At 40.8% G+C, this 18,823-nt stretch overlaps 1 protein-coding gene across 2 annotated transcripts in view; it reads right to left on the bottom strand.

Moving 5' to 3' along the window:
- Positions 1 to 769: 769 nt before the first annotated feature.
- Positions 770 to 18,823, bottom strand: part of LOC148324294 (adenylate cyclase type 1-like) — a 28,213-nt gene continuing 10,159 nt past the window's right edge. The window contains exons 5-20 of one of the 2 annotated variants that reach the window (XM_088313699.1): positions 16,772 to 16,899; positions 16,185 to 16,343; positions 15,551 to 15,692; positions 14,630 to 14,785; positions 13,620 to 13,814; positions 12,625 to 12,722; positions 12,427 to 12,511; positions 11,557 to 11,646; positions 11,082 to 11,356; positions 9,752 to 9,878; positions 8,406 to 8,522; positions 6,803 to 6,949; positions 6,100 to 6,198; positions 5,882 to 5,996; positions 3,553 to 3,677; positions 770 to 2,729 (exon numbers count right to left, since the gene is read on the bottom strand). In XM_088313699.1, the coding sequence (XP_088169825.1) occupies positions 2,400 to 2,729; positions 3,553 to 3,677; positions 5,882 to 5,996; positions 6,100 to 6,198; positions 6,803 to 6,949; positions 8,406 to 8,522; positions 9,752 to 9,878; positions 11,082 to 11,356; positions 11,557 to 11,646; positions 12,427 to 12,511; positions 12,625 to 12,722; positions 13,620 to 13,814; positions 14,630 to 14,785; positions 15,551 to 15,692; positions 16,185 to 16,343; positions 16,772 to 16,899 (2,388 nt within the window). In that variant the 3' untranslated portion in view covers positions 770 to 2,399. The other variant, XM_088313700.1, reaches the window with a different exon arrangement.

Genomic DNA, 18,823 nt, shown 5'->3' on the forward strand with positions numbered 1-18,823 from the left:
ACACCAAATATTCTCCTAATACAAATTTTACACTGTGTGTAGTTTAATTCACGAGCACAAAATACCTTGATACTTGAATTCCTATTTTTACGTCAAGCAGTTCCTACCAATTAACAAACAAATAGATTAAAGCAGCAAAAATGACCTTGTGATTTAACATCACTTTCTTTGCGTGTGTGTGTGTGTGTGAATGTACAGCAATGTCCTCTCATCACACATTACGTATGCTCACTCTCTGTCCTGTTTTTCATGACGTTACTGCAGAAAAACAGAGTGTTGCTCCACAGTTCAGCTACTCTTGCCCTCCTCTCTTATGTAACTTTGCAATTTGTGTTTGGTAGCAAAAGAGGAATTGCCCCGTGACACAACCACCACTTGCTTTATTTTCATATTCACAATATTTCAATATCATTCCAAGTGCAAACACTTATACAAAATATGATATATTCTTTCCATTCACATAAAACATCTCAATGAATACATATTAAACAAAAGAAGAAACAATCTAGAATATAGTTTTGGAAAAGACTACAATGTACAATAGCGAGAAATACCTACATACAACCATTGCATCAAATATGAAAATAACCCATTTACAGGGACATATTGTACATAACGAACGATCAACTGTATAAAAGTCATCATTTGTAAGCTTTTTTTTTTAGAAACGTAACGCCAGCATTTGAGCTATAACATAGCCAGTCAAACCATTTCAATATCCACTCAGGCAATATGTGTCCAAATAAGTGCCAACAAGCCCCCCCCCCCCCCGACACCCCCATTTCCGATAATATAAAAACACGTAAAGAATATAAATTCAGGCATTCGACAAAGAAAATCCACACTTACAGCAGTCACACATTCATTGTGCTACAGCTGAACACCCAAAAAGTTTGATATGTTTAAGAAAATAGGTTGGCACATTTTAAACCAATTGACGGTCGAAAAGAGCAAAAGAGGCGAGGAGGAACCCCTCACACTTGATGTGCAGCTATCCTGAAATATTGTTGTACACCAAGCTTGTGAAGAAGAAAGCACCTTACATTCAAGAGAACTGCTACCAGTAGAGCACATGCAGACTATTTTGTAGAAAAGCAGCATGCCCGCCGCTCCAGGTCAGTGTTCATGTTCCAGCAATGCATGCACAGAATAGGCAGCGGCTCGCAGGTAGTGCATGCGTCGTCAGATTCCAGGAGGATTCCCTGTTAGTGCGTAGCATGCTAGCCCACCAAAGAATCGGAATTTGGACTCATTTGGAAGACATACAGCTTTTGGTGATTCCCCCTAATTTTAATTTACATATGAAAGCAGATTTTAGATTGTAAAAATAGTAGAATATTAGAACATTTGAACAAGAAAAATATTACTCCATAAATAAATACACAGATTGTTTTTTCTTCTTCTTTTTGTTCTAATTCTGATAGGAATGAGTCACACTCACATGATACAGAAAATAGGCTTTCAAAGTCATGCTTTCAACTCTACAGAACTACAGATTTGTTTGGCTAACTATGCACATTCTATTAGCGAAATCAACGATCAGATCAAAAGGAGGATCCGGCCGGCTACAGCATGCAAAGATGAAAAAGGTGTGAGAGGACACTAAGCGTTTTATTGCTACACTTTAGACAAGGAAGAATCTGGAAGTCAAGCATCACAGGCAAACAAACAGCAACATGACTGGAATGCAGCAGTGGCTTCATGCACTTATCTGAGCAGCTCAGTTCCCCCAAAAATGAAGTTTCACCTCAAGTGCCATCAAAGATTTATGATTAGGAGGCCTCAAGCGCACGCTGACGCGACAATGATTAAAGGCCATGCCCTGTTGGATTTTGGCAAGTTTATAGCATAATTACACATTCGACTTTCAAATATATAACGCTTCCCGTTGTCAGCAATGCCCCAGCAATAAATATGTCATATGGATAACATCTGTAAAAGTCAACATAAAGTAGCAATAAAGTCATTCGGAGTAGTCGACACTAAGGCAATATCACTGATTTGGTTTGATCCTGGAAAAAAGGGGTCGGCTAATGTAGTTAAAGGAATTTGCCAGCAAGAGACTTGCGTGCTACACCAACTGTGCATGTTTTCATGCTGATTTTGCTCACTTTACTTGTGGGTACACTTCGGAGTTTCCACTGAAATCCTGGACTCGTCCTTGGCTTTTGACCACAGAGCATCCAGTGTACTGGTCATGACACCCGTTGGCATCAACCAACAAACAAGACGTGAGCATTAGGGTAGGAGGGGATTCCAATGGAGGCTCCAGTCAAGGTTCAAGTCCAGGCCACCGAAAAGAAGAAGCAGGAAAACCTCCTTCTCTGCTTCTCTTGGCTTTCTTGGCTCCGCCCTCATTCTGCTGCTACTTTCAATTGTCACCAAGCAGAGGTCGGCCATCACACTTGCTCCGTGGGGACAGACGGCAGGTACCTAGTAGTGCTGGTGGAGCTTGTTGCTTTAGCCGTGCATGGGCTCGGAGTCCTGACCGCGGCATAGGTGGTTACCGTAGGCGCTGGGCTCAACTTGGTGCACACATTGCCTTGGCCCAAGGTGCTAATGCGTTGCTCCGCATTGCGCCGCTGCTGATGGGACTGAGCAAGACTGCAGTTTTGCCGCCGCTCTTCCAGGAAGTAAGTGAGCATCTGACCTTTGCCCTTGACACTGACTTGGCCCCGGCAAACAAAGTTATAGTGGTGTGCGATGACACGATAGACATCTTCGGTCACCTAGAAAAGAAAAACGAGATAATGTTGATTTGTAAATGATGGCTTTGAAAATTTTCACATACTTGATCTGACCGATAAGATCGGAGTCAAATGAGGTTAATTTAATTTCCATACTGTAGTGCTGCTGATTCACATGGAGCATGTCTCGATCCTCAGACTTGCAAGAAATTTCAACACCACATGAGCAAGTTACAGAGACCAGGAAATTTGGAGGAAAATTGTAATTGAAGAAAACAGAGACCTTTGCTAGAAGCTCTGCCTCACAGTCAAGGTCCCAGCTTCAAATCATAGCTGCACTTTTTTAATGCGAGGAACACGAAAATTCATGGATGAAATTCATCCATTTTCTATATGACAAGTCTCTGGTCCACAGCAGGTGTGGAGGGGGCTTGAAGATTTTTGAAAGAATCATGTGTGTGGCTCTCATCCACCCCTGACCTCAACCCTATAGAGAACCTTTGGAGCATATCCAATATATACAAAACTGACATCCTACAAAGTAATTAAAAAAAAATCAATTAATCACAAGTTCAGTTTTGGAGGTTCTAGTAAATAATGGCTTCTATATAACATGTTGACCTAATAAGACGTTTTTGATGGAACTAGTCTGTCATTCCTGCAAACGTGACAAACAGTATGCCACGAATTCAACAACTTTATTTAACATCCACTTTTTGGGATCTTTGCAGGCGCTGGGATTCCTACAGCATGTCAAATTTCAGACTAGCCTGCAATTGGACCAGACTTTCTATGCATCATTGGCAACTCCTTGGGGATTTGAGGAGTTGATATGATTTTGCAACTGTGTGCACTATATACCGACCTGTATTTTGCCTTGTACTCCAGTACTGTCCATTCTGCTTGCTACATTCACCGTGTTTCCCCAGATATCATACTGAGGCCGTCTGGCCCCAATGACTCCTGCCACCACTGGACCCACGTTGATTCCTGAGCACAAACCGTTCAAAGATAGGAATTAGCAGCTATTTAAAAAAAATAAAATAAATGCTGGACCAGATCAGACCATAGAATTCCCAAATGGCACCCCGCCCCTTCATGGCATCCATGGGCTCTGAGTGCGTCATCCAGGACTTGTAGTTGCCAAATAGCTTAATTACTGTCTTACCTGAGCACATCGTGTTCTTTTCTAAATTACAGCAAACATTGGAATGTACAAAACCCTCCATAACTACTGGCACCCCTGGTTAAGATGTGTTCTTTGGCTTCTAATAAATGCATTTTTTTTCTAATGCAGGATCAAACTCAAATAAAAAGTAAAAACAGAGGGAAAAAAATCATTTTAATTTAATTGCATTTATTCAGTGGATTAAAAAAAATCCCACATTAAGAAATAATGATTTTACATCAAGATAAAATTGTATTGTATTGAATTTATCGAATGTGCCGTAATTCTTGGCAGGCCTGGTGTGAACACTTTGTAAAAGTCCCATCCCTAACCGTAATTCCTTAAATACCAAATATGAAGTAAACTTGACCAACGGTAGTTTGAGTAATATATCTATTTTAAGAATACTCACGTTATTTTTTTTTTTACGCAAACGTCCTAGATCAGGGGTGTCAAGATCCAGTCCCGGAGGGCCGCTTTCCAGCATGCTTTGAAGCGCTCCCAGCTGCAACGCACCTGATTCAAACAATCAATTCATCAGCAACCTCTGAAGAAGCCTGATAAGTATGCTGCTCATTTGAATCAGGTGTGTTGCAGCCGGGAGAGATGGAAAACATGCAGGAATCTCGAGGACTGGAGTTTGACACGCTTGTCCTAGATTAATTGTTGGACCCACAGAACGATGAGTCGCCAGACACCATTGTACTGCATTGTTTATTGTCTGGTGAGCTAATCAAATGACAGTATCGTTACGTTATTCCGCAAAATGCCTCGCGGTGTGTGGCGATGCATTGTTCGCATTCTGGGAAGCATCTATTTGAGTGGCCAAAACAAAGAAATCGGGCACGTAAATGAACCGATTTAATTCTGGCAAAGAGAGGGAATTTCAAATCAATCTCGAGTGCTCTTTGCTTCTAGCACTTCCAAGATGTCTGTTTTCTCAACAATTTTGCTTATTATAAAGGGTTCGTAAAAAGGTAAGTGGAATTAAAATCCATTTTGAAAAACGTGTGGTGTATTGCGAGTTACTGACGGCTGTTGATGTATAAATGCGGAGTGAAAAAGATTTAATTTGGCATTTGGTAAGTGCTCGAGAATTAGGTGACCGCGGTTCCAACTGTCCACCCTTAAAATCTGAGACGGATCATTTATGTGGGAAAGTTGAGAAAATCAGCAAGCATTTCCAATATTATTTTTATTTAATTAATTATCCCACTGCATGTTTTAAAGGCAGAGTTTCAGTTTCAGGAATCGTCAAGTGACAGTGTATCACAAATTTGACTACAGTAATTAAAACACGGACTCTGCACTTACTGATGAAAAAAATCAAATGTCATCATGCACATATTTCAATCAGTGAATAAATTGGACCAACAACACTCTGACAAGACAAGCAGTCCAGTCATGCCCGTTAAAAGCGTGAGTGTGTTAAATGGAATATACAGATATCACCAGCAGGATACAAACCAGCAAACTCCTGATACAACATTCCATTTGTATTCTAGCAAATCCATTGTACCAAACAACATATTCATCGATCAAAAGATTGCATGTTTTAAAGTTGAAGAAGAAAAAAAAGACAACCATCTTCACTTTTGCTGGCCTGTAGAGTTATAATTTTGGCCTGGCCGGGTTCAGTCCTATTTTTCTTCTGTAATTGGTGAATATTTGTTTTTCTGCATGTTCAAGAAATTCGTCATTTGCAAAAAAAAAAAAAAAATGTTTCTCCAAAGGTGGTTGACACAGACACGAGGTGTCTCTATATGAAGTCTGGAAACAGGATGGCACTGTGTACTCCACATTATGCTGTGACTGAACATGAGCTGCTGTCGCAGGCTCCCCACAGGATACTCGGCACAATGGAAGCCAGAACCGCAGGTCTCCTTGTGACGAGTTTCCTGGACGGAACAAGCTCTTTCTGATGCATTTCCCAGCCATCCTACCGGCAATTTGTGTCAATAGTGTCCAGTGCAATAGGTCACACTCATTACATGTGTGTGTGCGTGTGTGTGTGTGTTTCACTTACCTACTCTCAGCACAAAGTCATTATAAGACTGATAGTTAATTGCATCCAGCACATCGAACATCTCAATGGCAAAATCGGATACTGTGCATAGATGTGACGTGATAGAATTCTTTGCCTGAAAAACATGGCATTCAAGAAAGAGTGGCATGAAAGCGATGAGCTACTTTGAGCATCATGCTTAATTGCGATTGTTAAAGACAAGATTCGAGAAGGTGCACCTTTGAGCCAGTTGTCGGAACGAGTCCCACGGCAGCCATGTACGTGCTGCCTATCGTCTTGATTTTCTCAATATCCCGGTAGCATTCTTTATCCATCAGCTAAGAAGGAAGACAAGGGGATAATAAGTCACAGCATAAAATATTGCTCTCGCTTATTCAAATTAACAATGGGCGTTTCTTTTTCCACCGCAAAAGCTTTCAAATACAAAACTGTGACACTTCTTTCGTCCCAGATACTGGAGAACATTGGATTTTTTTTTTTTCAAAAGTGGGTTGAATAGTTTGCTAATTACTTCAGTAGCAGAACACAAAGGGTGCAGATTGATGGCCTTTGCTTATACACCTTAGCTATTCAACATGGTATCCCTCAGGGGTCCCTACTGGGTACCTATTTATTATTATTGTCAAAATGTAACTGATACCAAATTGTTCTGCTTTCTTGGCTCTCCAGGACCTCCTTGCAAAAAAAAAAGATTGTGAATCTCAATGGTCCTATACCTACAGCTAAATTAAACTACATAATAAATATTTTAAAATGATGGAAGGGAAGACATACGGCACATAATTTGAACGTGAATTGATTTTCTTTTTTGGGTTGGCCCAGACCACGATTTGATGATGGGCTCCTTTCCAGCCATAGAAAGTTTGAAAGGTATAATATGTAAATTAAAGTAAAGAATTGAAAATGCATCTCTGCACTCACCTCATCAAAGTCAGCAATGATCTCATTGAGCAGGCGCAGACACTCGACGCCCATGTTATTCCCATCCAACTCGATGTAGAAGTCATTGAAGTTGGCAATGGAAGCAAATAGTACTCCAACCTGAGCATAGGACTGGTAGTACAAGTCCTGATGGGGATAGCGAGATTGAGAGGGATTTTGTACTGGTCTTAGTGGTTGTCAGAATTTTAAAACAAACAAACAAAGATGTCAATGATAAAATCAAATTTTGTATGGGTGTCCGAATGTCCAGGGAGAATAAAACGAGGCCACTCAAAATGACCCACAATGCACTTGGAAAACGTAGTGTGCATTGTGAGCAGGAAAACAACATGGTGCAAGCGCCAATCTCAAAGTGATACACCATGGATTTAATTGAACAAAGGAAATAAAATAAAATAAAATAAATAGTCATACATCTTAATACGCCGGTGTATCATGACAGATACGGTGACCACGTGATATGCGACGAAGACAAAGTAGTGAGCTGATTTCTTGACAAGCTATAACACGTGAGGTGAGCTCAGCTGTGATGTTGGTTGACCAAGTCTTTTTTTTTTTCTATATCAATATATAATTCTACATCAATTTTTCCTACTGCAAATGAAATCACGAGCAACTGTCATATTTAGAAAATGTGTATTATCATTTTAAACCTTTCACATTTGTTAACATGAGTTAATGTAATTCAGTGGGGAAAGACGAGTTTAGTGTCGAGGGTAGTGGTTATCTTGCCCACAACTGTCATCGGCTAGTATCGGTTGATAATTGCTGTTTTGTATTTGATTACTGTAGAAAGCAAAGATTACTCAACAGAACTATGTGTGTGGTCAATGTAGCCTATTTGGCTTTTAATTCTAATGTGATAAGGCTTGGGAAATTTTTACGTCATGAATTAATTGTAAAAATGATAAAACGAAATGTCGCTAAAGGATATACGTCAGTTGTTTGCTGACGACTGAGTGCCAGTCTGAAATCCCGTCATTCCCAATGTTTCCAAATATTTTGAAGTCACAGTTGCTCTTGTGAATACAGTGTACAGTTGAACTTCAACCCACAGGAAGCCTTTTTGTACACGGCGTTCGGAAAGGGACACCAATGTGCCGGAAACTTCCTTCCCGACACACAGGCTTCACTACACGAATGGGAGCCTCAGGATGCGTATTGTGCACTGTGAATGAATCAGGATTATTTTTCTAAAAAATACATAAAAAAAAAAACACTGCATGAGTCGAAACTTGTTTTAAATGCAGATAAGACCAAACTTGACCAGATCTAGCATTCCTGTTTTCATGACTCTTGATGGAAAGTAGATTGAGGCTGTACTTTTTACAAATACCTGCCTTGGCATATTAATTGACAAATTGACAAATGTAATTTGGTTTGTAAAAAAAATAAAACTCAGGATAAGAGTGGATTTTTATTTTAGAAATAAGATGTGTCAAAAAAAGCGTCTTGTCGCTGCAACTTTTTGACCTGTATCAGACTACAAAAGAGGCACTCAACCTCAATCTGCTTGAATAAATTACTCTTGGGAAAGTTGTGAAACTTTTGAGCCTGTCTGTAGATGTCTGCGGATGCTCACCATATTTCTGGGATTGGACATGAGAAAGTGTTGCGCCACATGTGCCGGCAGCAGGTTGAACAGGATCCTCTTGTTGTCCAGTTTCACTTTCTCCATGTCGTCTCTCTCCTCTTCTGCCTGGGCGGCATCAAGCGTCACACAGGACACCAGGGAAATAAAAAGAGGTGAATCTTTTTTTTTTTTCTTGTCTCATTCTGAGCTTGGGTAGTAAGTGCGCGTTCTATTCACTAGGGGGCGATAATGAGATACTTTTCAAGTACTCGTGACTGTCTGAAGGTGCATGCACCGTACAAACATCCACTTTCATTTGTCACACGTGTGCGCGTGAACATCTATATAAATAGCATTAAGCATTTTTCTTAATGTGTGCATACTTTTAGGTGATTTTCTTTTGTGTGTTCTGCAATAACTGAGCGTAAATACATAGACAATACTTAACTCTTTTAAGATCTGTGCTGCTCCACCCAGCAAATGTCATTGAAAATTTCAAGGACATATTTTGTTTTCAGGCAGAATTTTAAAAGGAGGGGGGGGGCTGTGGGGGATGAGTATTTGCATATGTTTACAACATCATAAATGCACTAATACATATGGCATCTGGTGGATTATTTGAAACATGAAACATTTTCCCGCTAATCCGGTGATATGTTGCAGGACATGATGTCATTATGTAACCTAACCTGAAACTTTTCCAGCAGCTTCAATGGATCAGTCCATGAAAAACACATTCAAGCTAAATCATAATGCAAATGATGGGTCATGATCTGAGTTTTTGTTCATTTCTTCTAATTACATTTTGTTGAATATTTTCCCTGTGTCTCCTTTCTCATGTCTTGTTCATTCCACATGTTCTCATCCGGTCAGTCACTTGTGTCAACCAATCAGCTGCCTACAGTTTGCTTTTATTTCATCTCCCGTTTGCTTTTCGTCTTTCCTGACGGCTGTACTAATCAGTTTTTAAACAGGACATTTAGTAAGAGAGGACTAGAGAAATATTTTACTGAATCTTGGGAACCTTGGAATAATATTATTATCGCTTGGTGGATGGCGTGACGCCCTCTCCTATCGGACTAACAACATTAGGCCCCATTAAAGAATCTGATGTGCTCCTTTATTATTCCCGTTTGTTCATTTATTTCACCTTGAATTTTGTCTCCACGTAGTAAAGACAATTACAACTAACTGAACTATGAATGGTGTTTTATTTTTTCAATGAAAAAGTAAAAAGATGCACTCAGGTCTGATCTCTCTATCATTAGATATTTTTACTTTTAACACGACAAACACGAAATCGCATATTTCCAGTTTTACCAAGTGACTGTTTAATGCTGAACAGACAAACATACCTGAGTGGCCCATAGGTAGTCAAGACGCAACTTGAGGTCAAGCTGCCTTGAGTGGAGAGCCAGAGCTCCGGAGAACAGCAAGACAGCCAAGACAGGATCAGACCCACGAGTGTGTAGAAAGCCACCGCTGAAAGACAGAACACAACATGACATGTACATGAAATACGGATTTAACTAAATGACATTTTGCAAAAGTCTGTATTCATGTTGGTGAACTGAGAATAATGTACTGTATGATGTCCATTCCATCCATCTATTCATCCACATCGGTGTAAACAGGGCGTTCAAAGTGAAGTTGCGAGCGGCGCACGAGTGATGGATGACAGATGGCGAACACAGCTTTACTAAGACCGGCAGGCAGCAAATTGAGTTACGCCACAATTTGTGAATGGATCGTGGATAACGTGTCTGCTTGCACTGTTGTTTGAGCTTTCGTAAAGGTAGTCATCATTTCTGAGTGGCCGCACGGCGACGAGACTGGGTGTTAAATATTTCAATATTTCAATAAAGTACAACCAAACTCAGTTTTGCTCCTGCAGCCTTTTAGAAACATATGCTGGCATTCTTGCTAGCATGCTTGCTAGTGCACGTTTTAGCATGCATGCATTCTAACCTATGTTTTACTATCCGACTGGTTAGCACGATGGCCTCACAGTGCAGAGGTAGTGGTTTCGATTCCGGCTCCGGCCTTCCTGTGTGGAGTTTGCATGTTCTCCCCGTACCTGTGCGGGTTTCCTCCGGGTATTCCGGTTTCCTCCCACATTCCAAAAACATGTATGGCAGTTTTATTGGACACTCTAAATTACCCCAGGTGTGAGTGTGAAACTGGATGGTTGTTCGTCTATGTGTTTGCTGCAATTGGCAGGCAACCAGTTCAGGGTTTCCCCCGCCTACAGCCCAAAGATTGCTGGGATAGGCTCCAGCACCCCCCGTGACCCAGGTGAGGATAACCGTCTTAGATAATGGATGGATGGATGTTTTACTCTGCCTGTGCCCAATAATACGGTGAGCCTTATGAATGTGTTAAATCCAGAAGTAGCAGCAGTAACTGAGACAGCGCCTTTTAATTCCGTGTCATTTGGTCGCGAAAATACGGCATTCATTATTTACAATGGGTAACTTTTTGCTTTAATCGAAACGCTAAAATACAAAGGTAGCATTCTCCAGTATGTTTGATCGCTGAGGCTCCACTTTATGAACCTCACAGTTAGATTTTACATACGACTTTCTGTTCGACTGCCGTAGTGCATTCACAGAATTAAAAATTAAATAATGATACACATACGTATGCAACGTTGTCAAAACAGTAGTCCGTGCACCTTTGTCTTACCCGACGGCTTGCCGATACCCACTGGTCTCCACCATGACTGTGTAGGTCACAGACAGAAGGAGGAGCAGCAGGATTTTTGGGAGTGAAGACACTCTGAGGTAGGGCACAATGGTGAGTGTACCAGCTAGGCAGGACAACAGCGCATACGCCAAGCTTGGACCAGCTCTATCTGGGGCGGTGGCGTTTGGCGGTTCAACACCAAACATGTCTGCGGGAGAGTCCTGCACCGAGTTGTTGGAACGGACCTGAACTTGACCCCATGGAATGAATCCAACCTGTAAAAAGGCGTAAGAATCAACCTATTTGGCAAGACAACAGAAAAAAACTCATATACTTTATAGTATATGTTGAAAGTTTGGTGCCGTGTGAGATTAATCAACACATTTTGAATTGGGATTTAGATAATTTCCATTAGAGGGAAATTTAACTGATTGTTAATTTCTGTATTGAGTTGTGGGAGAATTGCAGGACTTACCATGCAGGCCTGTGTAACCGAATAAGTGAGCAAAACTAGGAAGACACACACGACTGTTCGTATCTGGATAGTCAAGCAGCCAGGTTGGCACTGAAAGCATAAGAAAGAAAAAGAGTTGACAAATCAAAAGCAAAAAGTGGCATTGCTGTGACTGTGTTTTGTTCTATTTTTGTGCTGTGCAAATCGATTAGCCGATCTTCTTAGGGGAATGCAATCAACAGCAACCTCATTGGGTAGAAAGTTCGACTAAATTGAGACCATTAGGGCGTGCTGGAGGGTTCCTCAACATCACCAGCTCTTTTTAATGAGATCTAATAGAACATTAAGTTTGGTAAAAACAAAAAAAAACAAAAAACAAAGTCTGCAGTTATGAGACACGGAACTTCATGACACTTACCAAAAATATATTTACAAAATATTTACCATTGAATAGAAACACTATGTCACATACTATTCCTTATTTTTCTGCACGAAATAAATTTGGGAAATATGTAAAAATAGGATATAGGGTGTACTGTAGTTCTATACGCTACTGAAAAAAAACTTTTTTTAAATGAAGACGTTTCTGAGCATTTGAAATCCATCAAAACTGAAAGTAATTTTCATTATATTATTATACTTGCTGATGGTTGTGTATATTTTTCATTTAAGAAGGCAAAGAAAAAACAACAAAAAAATCCGAACAATCAATCCAAATAATTTCTACTTAAACAATTTTCTATGGACAAGATTTACACACACCTCTTTAAATTGGAAGTGAGCTGAAAAATGGAAATTGAAATGAAGCAATAGCAAAGCAAAAATGACGTAGTCTATCACTAATAGTGAGGAAAATGATCAATATAACGGACACTTATGAGAAGTTCTTACCTGAACACGGGTAAGCTGCAGGTACATGACACAGGCCACATGAAAACAGACACACAAGACCAAGAGAAGCAATACCAGCATCCCCCTGGCAGAAAAAGAGCAATATCCGAGTGAGAATTACTTTTTCATTATTCTCTAAACCCAGTACAACAGCATTTGTGATTGTATCATGAACAAAGAATCAGGTGAGCAACGTACTGTGGGATCATTAACAGATAGAGAAGGCCAAAAAACGCTGCCAGGATCAGAGAGACAACCACTGCGCCGATGAAATGATCGTCACACATCTGGTTGTACTGAGAAAAGGACGCAAAGAGAGAAACAGACATTAATTTATGACTTGATCAGTTCGTATGGCCAAAATATATCAGTTCATGTCTACTGGGCTTCATTCACCAATAGTCCTCCATCAAGCATTTCCAGTTGCTCCAAAATGCTGCTCGAAGTACATAACTCCAATTCTGGCCTCCCTTCATTGACTTTAGAGTTAATTTTACATTAGTTTTATTTGTCTTGACCCGCATCACCTGCACAACTATCAATGAATTGTAATTAACGTACTACCGGTCACTTTATTTCTGCTTGACGACTTTCCGCGTCGTTCGCACATAACTAACGGTACCCTTACATTACATGAAGACATCTTTGTTTGTCATAGTTGCTTGTTAGTGCAATACTAGTGTACTGGAACTCATACTCCGGGCGACAAATTCCTCGTGTTTTTACATACTTAGCCAATAAAGATGATTCTGCTTCTGATTTCCTTTGACATTTCTCTCATGTTTGTAACCCCAAAAAGCTCTGTTCTGTGTCTCATTTATTGCTCTGCCCACGCACACATAGGAGAGCGATTACGTGTGCTGCCGAGACGTTCCCAAATCATTATCTGCAACCCCTCCTGAGAAGGTGGGTGGATTACTCAAACACACACACACACACACACACATGTATGTACTCACACACAGAGACATCATAGGCTACAAGCGTGGGTGCAAGGGAGGAAAGGGAAAAGAATTAGAGCTGTGTTGGGTGTGTAATGAGAAAAAAAATAGTGAGGGGGTCAGTAACAAAGCACCCTACTGGATGCGCAAAAGGGAAAGTACTGTATATATTCACAATATTCTGTATGCTCGGTTACAAATCTGATCCTTTTTTTCCCCTTCTCTCTCTGCATGCTCATCGGGTGTTCTTACCCTGCGCTCCCTGTCTCTGTTCCGAAAGAACAAGGTCACAGAATTGAGATCCGACGTCCCCGACTCAGTCTGCCGAGCTTCGATGAGGCGGCCGATGTAGCGGTTGACTCGTGTTCCTGGCGAGTGCTGGATGGTGGCAGCTGAGAAAGATGTCCGACTCCTTAACTTCTCAGACGCAGTCCTTAAAGCTCGCCGCTGTCGCATGCCACGCAAATTCACAATCTTGTCAATGCAATTCAGAAATGTATAGTGCACTCTTATTTTATCATATTTTTCTTTTTGGGTGGAGGTGTGTGGTAACACTTAAAAGAGCCATTAGAACTGTTAACAATGTAGGGTACACTCTAAAATTTATTTTGGGTAAAAAACTAATTGGGTCAATTTGACCCACCTTCTTGTAATGTTTAGAACAAAACTCCCCATTTTCCAGAAAAAAAATATTTTTTTTCCAACCCTGTGTATTTTTAACCCAGTTGAGTGTATATAAGGATAACCAGGAATTAAAAGTAAAAAAAAAATACAAACAAATCTGCTGCAAAATGATCGATGCTGGGCATCATGTTGTACAGGGGATTACCAAAGGTTGGTAGCAAATTGAGATCGAGCCAACAATCATCCGAATTATTATTCAGAGTTAAACGGTATCATGTCATGACTCGACGTGTGCCAGACCTTGCTTCTCTGTCGGCATAGTGAAGTGGAGCAGTAATAGAAGAGGGTGACTGAACAAGGTCAATCCCTGACTGGATTTGATTCACATGAGGGACCCCATGAAGATACGGCTTCATTTGAATAAAAAAGGGATAGAAATTTGCTTACATTTAATCAAAAGATTTTGGGCAAAACAACAGATTACTTGTACAGCCAACCATTCATCCATTGCTAAAGTCTGTGAGAAAGAAATGTTTGCCCAACAGGCCCAAAGTTGTTTATAGAACTGATGTCAAAGGTTTCATTCCTACAAATACTTGAACTTTCACACCATTCAATGTGGACCACATGCTACTCACCTTGTCATCATCCTCACAGGTCATGACATTTGAGAAAGGGATTTCCGCCTTGAACATCTTCCTGCAGTGCATCAGTTGCACAAGCAGGTAGCACACGGTCTTGAACTTCATCCTCTTGGCTGGTTTGATGTCGGACAGAATTAAACCAGGAAAGATCTGCAAAAGTCAAAGCTAATTAGAAATGTTTCAAATGACATTGCCTTTGCATTGGATTCTGAAATTGTAAATATTTTCCCAGTTTTTAAATCACCACTAAGAATAACTTGGTTGTCAACATGCCGATATTATTATAAATCAAATGTCAATATAGTGGTGATGATTTTTGTAATACAGGCTGCTGTGTAATTAAAATCCAAAATACTATTATATTAACAAAAACAACAAAAACAAGAATGCACCAATAATATAGAAGTATATGATTCAATTAGCATATTGAACTTCCAAAAATAATTACTGTAACATCCCTTGAATTACACTCATATAAAAAAGAAAATAAAAAAAAAACCAATTAATTAAAAAAAAAAAAAAAGGATCCCAAATCAAGGGGTGGGTGGATTATGGAAGGGGCCTTAATAGGAAATTTTATAGACAATGCTTTTAATTTATTTATATTTTTTAATTGTAAACCGTTTATTCGTAAACCATATATATGGACTCCTCTGATCCATGCATAAGAATCAGTTTGATTTTTTTCTGTCAACTATGACTGAGCAAGATCAAATCCACCAATGTGCGTGAACTGTGCACATGTACAGTTGTGGTGAGATAGTGGTGTGTGTGCCAGCTTAACACATGGCCGGCCTCCCTCTCTGTACCAGAGGCTTAACGATTACACCACTGACAGATGTGTCACCTATCCAGCTGTGTGCTGGCAAGAGGAAAAAAAGAGAACATGTGAGGGTGGGGGAGAGTGAACTGTACTTTGCGTCTGTGCGATGGCACGATGAAAAATGTCTCGATGTGATGTTTCTGAAGGAAGGTGTGTCTCTTGTGGCCAAAGCCGGGTTCCACCTCGTAGTCACCATTCAAACACTCCAGGGTGGTTCTTGTGATGTGAACCTTACTGAGAACAAAAGCAAGGGCAAAGATAAAACAGGACTTGAAATCTGAGTATTGTTTTCAAAGCCATATAAACATTTCATGGTGAAGTTTGACCCCAGGAAATTTGAAACAACATATTAATTTTTGCTTGCAAACACCTTTGTTCTTTTGAATTTCTAAAAAATCTCAACTCATTTAAGGATTCGCTACAATAACCATTGTCTAAATCTCCATGAACTCCATGTAGAAGTGAAGCAGCTGACGGAAGCGAAGAGGTCTCGGTCATGACAAGTTGAAAGATGCTTGAACTTAATAAACTCGAGTGTGTGTATATGCGATGAGGGATGTATTTGTGCAAGGATCTCTCATCCGCCGATGCCCCTGAAGCAAGCATTACCTTCTCGAGCCTGAAAATTTGAAAAATCATCTTTCAGAAACACGTGGTGTGTATTGAAGGCATGCCGTGTGCGGTGTCTGTTGCATTTGCTGCAAAGCAGGGCCACTGAATACTGACCCAGGCAGTCCTCCGGCCTCCATCACATTCGCCAAAGTGACATCGTTTGACCACACGTCATACTGCCATTTCCTGAGGCCCAGCACGCCGCACAGCACTCGTCCTGTGTGTAGGCCAACACGCATATTCAAGTCCACCTCCGTTGCCTCTACCACTGACCTATGAGAAAAAAACAATTGTTGAGAGGGACATTGACGGTGAATTGTGTATCGTGAAGTATGAGTGTTGAGATCTTGCCAAAAAGTGGACCCTTGGAAGATGAACACGACTTCTGATTTATTTAGTTCATTATTCCAATAACAGTTGATGGGAATAAAATGTGTGTTATAAAACCCCAATTTCACAATTGGCGGCAAACTTTTGATTGCAAACATGTCTCAAGGTCAAATGTATCTATATTAGTCGTGTAAGATCAGTGGAAGCACATATGAAAGCGCTTTATAATCACCGCGCGTACGGCAGACAACCAATATGATAAATATGATAAAAAGTGCAATAGTGCAAAAAATGGATGGATGGATGCTCGGAAATAGATTTTTAAGAGATTAGCGGGGGAAGGGGCAGGCATACTGGTTTGTGTGACTCACGCTATGGTGTCAATCATGTCAAGGCCCATCTCAACACAGCAGTGGGCGTGGTCAGCCTTGGGTTGGGTCAATCCTGATACGCAGTAATAACAGTCCCCCAGGATCTTTATCCGCCGGCAGTGATTCTCCTATTGACAGAGAATTTGACACACCCACTGAGAACTAAATAATGTGAGAAAAAAATTGTCACCTGAAAAAGTCTTGATAATGAAGTCACACGCTATCTACTTTGAGTCATTATGGGCTGCAGGAAGCACACACTTGCATCACGTTTATTTTTGAACAGGTCGATCATGCTCTTGGAAAAGGAACAAAAAAATCACCAAAACCTATAGCTGTCAAAAAGTGGATGATAATTGGTAACACATCGAGTGATCGTGTAATTCCAACTGCTACAATGTAGTTTTACTGTCTGTTATGAAGTTGAACTTTACTTGTAGCAACATTATGTTTGACTGTTGCGAGGACGCACGAAATCAGCGTACAAAGGCTTCGCTGTTCATGAATATCAGTGTGTGCTTGTAGTTGAGGCCAACTGTAATTGCTCCGACATGCTCTTGAAGTAGAATCCCACCCACACATTCCCACATGGATCAGCTATGTGTCGTTGTGCACATTTTGCACAAATCCAGACACATCAAAACACACACACACACACAATCAGACTTTTCACCAATGTGGGGACTATGCAAAACACATGATTGTGAAAACATCCGTAGAAGAACAGGAGCTCAAAGTTGACAGGGTGCATTGTCATCATTTAGAAAGACCAAAAAACTGAACAGAATTTTGGCCAGAAAAAATAAAAACAAAGAAGAACTCTATTCGTTACGGCAACAGCTGCACACAAGAATTCCAGAAGTTTCAACCTGGCAACAAATGTGATTTTTTTTTTTTAATCCGAGCGTCTGTGTGTATACACGTAACGAAGCAAGTGGAACAAAAAAAAAAAAAAAATGCTGACTGTACACCACGTAACCGCCAGCTGAAAGATACCTGTAACTGCTTTCTAAAAGATGATAATACTTTAAACTCTCTAACATCTTGTCGACTGTGTCCTCGCCAGCAGTGTGACGCATCTGTTACTTCGGCAGGTTAGCAGCAGCAGTGGCCCATCTGTCTTCGGGTACGTTTAGGTTGCGACTCGAGGGACTAAATGTTTTGCAGCAACCAAGTGGCCTGACAGCTCTGACTCAGCCGCTTTGGAAGTAAATGTCCCTCTTGCTCATGCAACATGGAATAAATCTTGATTAGGCGGCAGCTACACGCACACACACACACACACACACGCACACCCAATATAAAGTCGTCACAACTGTACCATGTAACGGATTACTAACTGCTGGTGCACTGGTCGCCTGCCACATATCGCCGCATATCTTATTTCTTCCCCCTCTGCGTCTGGCCGTATTAAACCAGGACTGATTGCTGCGATGCAGCACAAAGTCATGGCGCATTATCCATCTTCCATTTCTGCATGCGTGTGAATGTGGAGATCAAGTGTAAACTGTCTGTACGGTTTACGTGTGAGTTATCGGTCAAGAGAGTCACATGTAACATAGTCATTTTTTCTCATCATGTGCTGTGATGATGTGAAATATATGAGTCATGCAAAGCACCAAAATCGCCTTTGACTTTCTGCACTAATAGTAAGACGTGATTCCAGCAGCGGTGAGGTTGAGACGAGTTTCAGCTCCCAAATAGTCAGGTGTCAAAGGAAACGCCCTCGCAACTCTCGAACGCGCAACAGAGTTGCCTGCCAAATTCCCACGCGGCAGTTGTGACGAATATCGAGTCCTATGAGGTGATTAGCAGTTGGAGGTAACTCAATCTAGTGAAGAAGTCTCAGAGTCAATGTTGAGGCAGGGAAGTTGGGATTGTTGTTCAGGTCTAGTGGCCGAGTAAGATTTATTTTCATGGGGCCTAAAATCCTGGCAGCGCCCCTGGTTCTGAGTATACGGTTGTAGTGCTCACACACCTGTCTCTCTCTCTCTCTCTCTCTCTCTCTCTCTCTCTCTCTCTCTCTCTCTCTCAAATTCCCTGCCCCACACA

The sequence above is a fragment of the Idiotropiscis lumnitzeri genome, chromosome 13 (assembly GCF_059441095.1).
Source record: "Idiotropiscis lumnitzeri isolate Australia: NSW breed Sydney's pygmy pipehorse chromosome 13, RoL_Ilum_1.0, whole genome shotgun sequence".
Taxonomy (NCBI): domain Eukaryota; kingdom Metazoa; phylum Chordata; class Actinopteri; order Syngnathiformes; family Syngnathidae; genus Idiotropiscis; species Idiotropiscis lumnitzeri.